Source organism: Aplysia californica, unplaced genomic scaffold, assembly GCF_000002075.1.
Source record: "Aplysia californica isolate F4 #8 unplaced genomic scaffold, AplCal3.0 scaffold00205, whole genome shotgun sequence".
NCBI classification, from domain to species: Eukaryota; Metazoa; Mollusca; class Gastropoda; order Aplysiida; family Aplysiidae; genus Aplysia; species Aplysia californica.
In genome coordinates, this window is record NW_004797475.1 from 310,982 (window position 1) to 319,267 (window position 8,286).

The 8,286-nt window shown below is 40.4% G+C and overlaps 1 protein-coding gene across 1 annotated transcript in view; it reads right to left on the reverse strand.

The window, feature by feature from the left end:
- Positions 1-551: 551 nt before the first annotated feature.
- LOC101854867 (2-iminobutanoate/2-iminopropanoate deaminase) overlaps positions 552-8,286 on the reverse strand; it is an 11,036-nt gene continuing 3,301 nt past the window's right edge. Inside the window, exons 3-6 of the mRNA XM_005099189.3 lie at positions 4,367-4,421; positions 2,532-2,600; positions 1,762-1,820; positions 552-857 (exon numbers count right to left, since the gene is read on the reverse strand). Of these exons, the coding sequence (XP_005099246.1) occupies positions 789-857; positions 1,762-1,820; positions 2,532-2,600; positions 4,367-4,421 (252 nt within the window). The 3' untranslated portion in view covers positions 552-788. The remainder of the gene's footprint in view (positions 858-1,761; positions 1,821-2,531; positions 2,601-4,366; positions 4,422-8,286) is intronic.

Genomic DNA, 8,286 nt, shown 5'->3' on the forward strand with positions numbered 1-8,286 from the left:
GGCTGTGTCACATGGGTTCTTGATGAAACTCAAGTACATTTGAAGGGTAAAAAGGAGACGCTTATGACGACATTGTTCTTTCGCGGTCTTGACATGTATCAACTGATACAGCACAGTAAGCTACAAACTGTAAGTGTAAGGTTGGATATTTAACATCCATCTCCGTTAGGTTGGATACAAGTACAAGTTCAAAAAGAACATCAAAAACTCTCCCATGCAACCCACGTTCAAGTTCGAGAACACCTTGTTGGGGATTTTAATCAGAGTCATCTGCACAATATCCCTACACAATATCATATGAACTGAGCTAACACCATGCCTATAGATCTATATAATATGAAAAGGTGTGTGAGGGCATCAAAGCTTGATAAAGTCTCATTGAAGGTCCTGATTGCTCAGTAACTAAACTCTGAAGAAACCTCATGGCGCTATGCTCGACAAGGCTGCACATGACATACAGCTTAATATTTCCACTTGACATTATACTTCTGACTGTGCAAGGGTATAATATGGCTTACTAATTACTAAACAAAAGAAAGATGAAACACAACTTTTGAAACATAATAGCTTTACTTATAGAATCACAGCATGTGCGTTACATACATTTCCTAAACTGTGTGTGCGTGCGATCGTTTCTTTCAGCCTTTGTATTGTCGTGTCAGCCAGTCTACATTTTTCCACTGTACAAACACCACATGACTTCTCCAGCACCAGGGTTACATGGAGTGGCCTCACTGATGAGATGACATCTACGGTCACTGTACTATTACACAGAGCTGTTTGATAGCTTACAGGCGTGAAGTCACATCGTGTATTTTCCCCACTACAGCTGTCGCCTCCATTTCAACTCTGGCACCCTGGAAAATAAAAAAGAATTATTATAACTGTGCACAAATTATAATTAACCTGTATGTGTGTTAATTATATTGTATATCAGGCTCATGCACCTTATAATGGCAGCCTGATCATTTGATAAGTGAATCTTTTTCAGGCATATTTTTTCCTTTTTTATGGTTGCTTGTTTATTTCATTTGCTGTTGCTTTTTTTTTTTTTTTGGGGGGGGGGGAGTAATGCTTCCTTACTGACATCTCTAACTGGCATTTTACATAGATTTAAGTATTATATCACATGTAGGCCAACCTTTCGTTTATTAAATACCGATAATAATGATTGCGGACTGTGCAAGTCCGAAATTAGATAAAGTTTTACTTTTGTCTGAAAAGATTTGAATGTAAAACCTCTGCATCTTTTCTTAGAACAGTGCATGTTTATGACAAAATATGACATATGCACAAAATGTGTGTATATATCCGTTTTCTAGTATTGTTTTGGCACTCGAGCGCTGTTTTCCTTGAGAGTAGTAGCCTATTTTGGACTTACACTACACATTTTACGATTGTTACCACTGAAGTTACCATCGAATTGGAAAGAATAATAAACCTGCAACTTGATGGCATTGTAATTTTTAAAAGAAAGAAACAGGACTTTTATGCATAAAACATTTAAAAGGCACTCATTGTCAATTACCTTTTTTTACTTTTAAAAGCGCATAAATGGTGATAAAAATAACATAAATTACACCTGTAGGCAGACTTTTTCTTAGAGATATAAAATATCCACTCAGTATTGCATTTCACTGCACTGGTTCACTCAAAATTGTGGCCTATCCCAGTTTTCACAGCAAGATTATTAGATCTAGTCAAATTCATTTATAGTAGTAAAACTAGAACATGTAATGTTTTAATTAACAAAGTCCTTACCCGTGGCAGTTTAGCTACTTGCACAGCAGTTCGGGCTGGACGGGGCTCTTGATTGAAGTCTGACGGGAGAATACAGCACAAAGACAAAAATGAATTAAAGAGCTGTTTGTGGTAAGGATAGTGGAATTGCATAGAAAGGACTCTAACGTACTGGTATTTATAATAGAAGACATCATGTCCGCTCCTTATTGCTTTGAGCACATAATATGCCTACATGTACTTCTACGATGTTGAGGGCAAAGGGCGGGGGGGGGGGGGGGGGCGGGGGGGAATTTCCAAATCTCAAAGTTTTCTGCCCACTTGGATTGTTATATATATATATACATGTACATATATTATATATATCTGGAGGTCCCACCCCTTACAGTATCCAATAGTGTTGTTTGTTTTTAACTCTCACCATACCATAACAAGCTACATAATATGATAAAGTGACGTTGACATTACGCTTTTATCATGATTACTATTGATATTACTAAATCAAAGAAAACATTTTCATTTTTTTGGTAATTTATTGGGGGGGGGGGGTGTTCACAACTCAAAGTTTTCTGCCCACTTGGATTGTTATATCTTCAGGTTCCACCTCTTAGTCTTAGTGTCTTAGTGTCCAAAAAGTTGGGGGGGGGGGGTTTAACTCACACCATGCCACCATACCATTTCAAGTTACATGATAAAGTAAAGAGCCACTCAGTGGCTGGTCAATGATTTCAGGTTATTCTTTATGGCATTGTCACTTGTGGCATCTATGAACTTCAAGGAACGTAATTTACATCTGAGGTAGACTTCGTTGACAGCTGCGAAATCGCTCATGTCTTTCAGGTAGACGTTCACTTTGACCACTGGGAATTTGAAAAGAAGCAAACAGCTGATTAAGTTCCAATTTCATGGTTTTATACAAATTACAAAGCAAGTTCAGGGTTGTTTCTCTCTCTCTCTCTCTCTCTCTCTCTCTCTCTCTCTCTCTCTCTGTGAGTGTGTGTCTCTCTCTCTGTGAGTGTGTGTGTGTGTGATATCAACTTAAATTGTGTCGTGACTGACAAAAGTATTTCCGGAACAAATTCAATGCGAACAAAAACGATTTGACAGTTATTGTTTCACATAATTTAATGGTTTGGTTACGTTTGGAGTAAAACAACACAAGCGTGTACCAAAGATGTCTCTTACTAAAGTGTGCTAAAAAGATGTGTTAATTTTATATTTAGACTGCTAGGAACAAAGCCAATGCGAAAAGCAGTTGAAAACTAAGTACATTGTGTGTATCTACATGAATGTATCAACTTTAATTCTTGACTGAAATATGTCATTCATAACAGGACCAGAAAAAGTAAAACAAAACAAAAAACAATGCCTTTATTTCCTTTTACCTAAGTAGAAGAACAAAGCAAACATACAAAATTGTGCGACGTGCGTATACACGCAAAGATAAGGCAATTATTCTGTGCGTTCGCACACATGCTTGTGCATTATAATAATGCGTACAATGTAATAACTGATTTGCATAGATAGGTCTTTGCCTCTGATTATTGTGACTGGCATTTTAAAAAGTCAGCATTTATTGTACAAGACAAGATAAGCCTTCTTGCCAGTTCTATAAAACGGAAACTTGAATCCACTGTGAACAACATTTTGCGAGATAAAGTATGACTGGAGAAAGATAAGAGAACAATCTATGCAGGTAATGGAGTCTTTGGACAAACTCTCACGCACACGTCCCCTTGATTAGTTTAATAAAGTTTTTTGTGTCTTTTGTTACCGGTATATCTGTTTCGTTCGGGGTTTTTTAAATACATAATATAAATTTGATTTTGTTATTTTTATGTTTGCTTAAAAAAAAATTTTTGGTTTGAACACGTGTACTGTACGTACTCTTGCATTTTATTTTCATTTTAAAGAATTATTAAGTTGGGGCGAAATTGGAAATTGGTCTCCTGTCTTTTCCTCATCTCAAAAAGCAAACGCATTTACAAAAATTGGTGTTCTGATTGTTACAAACTGAAGAGGTTATATTATAAGTTATAATTAAAGTTTGGCATGCGCTCATTTATGGTGTTTATAGAACCACTGATGTAAACAGAAAAATTTATTGTTGAAAACCAAATAAGCATGTAATACAAGTGAAAAGTACCCCCCCCCCCCCCCCCCACACACACACACATACGTATTATAATTATACACTTTCCCCCTCCCCAACAAAAAAAACTCTATAAAAACAACAACAACGACAGCAGCAACAGCAGCAACAACAACAACACTGTGACAAACTGAAAACAATGATATTCCTGGTCAGCATCGGAGAAAGATAAATGCCGTAACTCAACAGGAAACATGACGTGGAGCGCCACCAGTAAGACAGAACATTGCACATATTATATAGCTGTCCCCGTGGTTTTATGCACCCCGCATGATTCAGCAAAATTTGATCATTTTTTTGCATAATTTCTGATTATTTTCCTTTTTCATTCTTTGTTAAAATTAATAAAATCGCATAATTTCACATTTTTGGGGTCATTTTGCATAATTTCAGAATTTTTCTAGCATAAAACTACGGGGACAGAATAATAATATAGTTGTAAAGAGCTCCGAACACCTCAGTGCGACCACTTACCGTTTCTCGGGGAACAGCCGGCTGCCTCCAGGACGGCAGAGAGATTCTTAAACAGCTGAAGAGAGAAGACAATAATAATAATAATAATAATAATAATAATAATAATAATAATAATAATAATAATAATAATAATAATATATCGGTTCAAGGTTGGAGGGCGCAACTGGTAGTGGTAGGTCCTCCTTTCCCTTTGTCGTTTCTGTCGATCATCTTTCTTACCAGCATTAAAATTAAATAGTGATTACGTGTCTCCCCGGATGGAACAACGGAAAACCAGATTGACCATTTTTGCATCTCGCGAAAGTTTAGACGCCCACCAGAGGACGCCCGAGTCTTACGAGGAGCAGACGTCGCATCAGACCACCATTTGATCCTTGGAAAGATGAAACTGAAACTGAGAAGGTATGCACAAGTCACAACTGGAGGTCGTCAAAAGTATGAAGTGAGCCTTCTGAAAGACCCAGTAAAGAAGAATGAGTTCAAGTTGGAACTGAAGAACAGATTTCAAACCCTTCAAGATCTAGATGAATGTGAAGCAAACGAACACTGAGACAAGATAAAAGAAGCAGGACATGCAACTTACCAGAGCACCCTAAGACCCAAAGATAACACGAGGAATGAATGGATTTCACTGGACTCTCTAGACAAAGTCAAAAGAAGAAGAGCTGAAGGCCCAAGTCAACAACAGCCGTACCCGAACTGAGAAACTCGCAGCACAACAAGAGTACACCGAAGTAAACCGGGAGGTAAAGAATTCATCAAGAAGGACAAGAATACTTACCTGAATAGCCTGGCCGAAAAGGCAGAGAAAGCAGCAACAGATGGACACTTGTGGGTTGTACACCAGAAAACAGAATTTTTTTTTTAGGTAGGTTTAGCAAGCCAGCTCTACCATGAAAGACAAAGAGGGAAAGACTATCTTCAACACAGAGGGGCAACTAAATCGATGGAGAAAACACTTTAATCAACTCTTGAACCGGCCACCTCCAGAAAACTAACCAGAAATTCTTCCAGCCAGTAATGACCTCCCAATAGTTACGGAACCACCTTCGAGAGAGGAAATGGCAGCAGTTATAACATCACTGAAGTCCTTCAAGGCAGCTAGTCCCGACCACATATCACCGGAGTCCCTTAAGGCAGATAAAGATACATCAGTGGACATTTTCTATGCTCTATTTGAAAATGTTTAGCAAGAGGAGGAAATACCACTAGACTGGAAGGAAGGCCACCTAATCAAGCTGCCAAAGGAATGAGACCTCAGCAATTGTAACAACTACAGAGGCATAACACTCCTGTCCATAACCGGGAAAGTCTTTAACAGGATACTCCTGGAGAGAATCGAGCTGGCAACAGACGAGAAGCTCCGAGGAAACCAGGCAGGATTCCACAAAAACTGATCATGTGTGGACCAGATTGCTTCTCTGCGCATCAATGTTGAGCAATTGCTTGAATGGAATCCATCACTCGCGGTCAACTTCATTGATTATGAAAAAGCGTTTGACAGCGTGGACAGGGAAACTCTGGGGAAACTCATACGGCATTATGGAATACCTGACAAAATCGTCAAGATTGTGAAAGCCACTTATGATGGAACAAACTGCCAAGTCTTCCACGAAGGACAACTCTCGGAACCATTCCAGGTACAGACAGAAGTGCGACAAAGATGCTTGCTCTCACTTTTTCTCTTCATACTGGCAGTTGACTGGGTCATGAAAGAAGTTACCAGGGGCAAGTGTAATGGAATACAGTGGATCCTTAGGCAACAGCTGGACTACTTGGACTTCGCCGATGACCTTGCACTGCTCTCTCACACACATGCTCAGATGCAAGAGAAGACCAAGGAACTTAACATCCTACCAATGATTGTTTACCTACGTATACATCCAGGCAAGTCGAAAGTAGTGAAGCTAGTTTGGACGTGTCATCGATGGTAAAGGTGGAACAGAGGAAGATGTTGAAGCAAGAACCGCCAATGCAAGGTCAGCATTCAATCAATTATCAGAAGTCTGGAAAGCAAGCAACATCTCACTGTGCACCAAGATTCGACTCTTTAACTCCAACGTCAAGTCTGTGCTCCTCTACGTCTACGAACCTTGGAAGACCCACAAAAAAAGTACTGAATAAAGTCCAGACTTTCATCAACAAATGTATAAAGAGTATTCTAAGAATTAAGTGACAGGGTAGAACAAGAAACGAAGAGCCGTGGGAAAGGACAGGACAAAAGGATGTAGAAGCAGAAATAAGACTAAGAAAGTGACGATGGGTGGAATAAAGAAAGCCCAGCGGAAACATCACAAGACAGTCACTGCAGTGGGAGCACGAGGCCGGGGAAGGCCTCGGGAAAACATGGAGGAGATGTGCTGAAAAGGACATGGAAGAGATGAAGCTCACTTGGAACGAGCTGGAAGGATGGCCTAGGACAGAGATAAATGGAAGGAGCCTGTATGTGGCCTATACCCTGCCAGGCGTGAAAGGCATTGATTACGATGAAGTTGGATAAGTGAGAGAATACCGAGAGCGAACCAGATAACTCTTTTTTTAAAAATCCAGTACAATACACTGGTGTGTTAGATGAAAAACTTGTCCCATTTCAGCTGAACACGAGTGTGATGCATTTTAACAAGAGGTTATGAAGCCTATAAAAAGCACGTTGAATTTACTCTGAAGAGATGAATGAAATGAATAGGCCTACATTATTTTGGTGACCCAAGTCCTGAGCATGATACAAACACATCTTCCAAGTACAGTCGAACTTCGGAAACCTGTGTAAGACGGAAACCTGTCATAACGGAATATCCCTGCTCCCCTCTTGATAAATTCCGTTATGATTACCTCTTTAAAATTGGAAACCTGTCGAAGTCGGAAACAGGAAGAGAAATTCCTTACCTTCAGAGGGTTTTTGCCTGTCTAAGACGAAAAAAGCTTTACCCTCTCAGTCCTGATTTGAAACAAAACTATCAAGTTTTGTTCCATCGGCTCTTCACTAACCCTTACACCATGCCGCCTAGCAAAAAAGGGGAGTAGGGGTGCAATTTGTCGGGAGATGTTACCCCATTCATGTGAGTCGTTAGCGGTGCAGATGGCCAGGGTGGTGTTGGTATGGAATCTCACCAGTACCCGTGCAAGTGCTCGAGAGGCGCTCCAGCAAGGAAACTTTGATCGGTAGCCAGAGGTCAGAGATGTGAAATTATTTGACCGATGCCTGCCGCCCTGATCGTACGGCCAGCCTCCTCGAATCCTTATTACATAGTAGTGAGGAGTGGCATTAGTTGACAGTGCTTATTACGCCGATAGGTGGGGCTAAGGGTGGAAGGAAAGAAGATGTTCAAACGTTTCTGTTTTTAATAGGTCAAACAGTGGTCCTATGAAATGCAAGCACTGGTGGCAATGGATAAGTAAGACTGGCGCATGCCATCAGAGAGGGTATCACTTAAGAGGTGTGAAGCTTTATTTAACCACTGCTTGTCGATCGGACAAGTGACCCTTGATCTCACCGGCTGGGCCTTTGAAACCCCCACCATCTCCCCCTAAATTCCCCTGGCCAAGACGAAAAATGTGTAAGACGTATTTTTTTCTGGCTCCCTTGCGATTCCGTCTTACACAGGTTCGACTGAATTAAAATGTCTTTCCCGCCGTGGTGTCATGGCGGCGGGCCCGACAAACTAACAACGCACATAGTAGTAGTTTGGTGACCCCAGGGCTTGGTAATCAATGTCTAACTCAGGGACAAAGCCTAAATGCATATTTAGCGAAGTCAGGACATGCCACGGCTTTTTGAGTGCGAGTCCGCTTCGTATTATACATGCATAAACACGTTTTGTGTTACAGGCCTGATCTGGATCTTTAAATGTACCGGTACCGCACAGGTGCTAACCCCATACCTTCCTCCTCTCCCCTCTTTCTCTCTCTCTCTCTCTCTC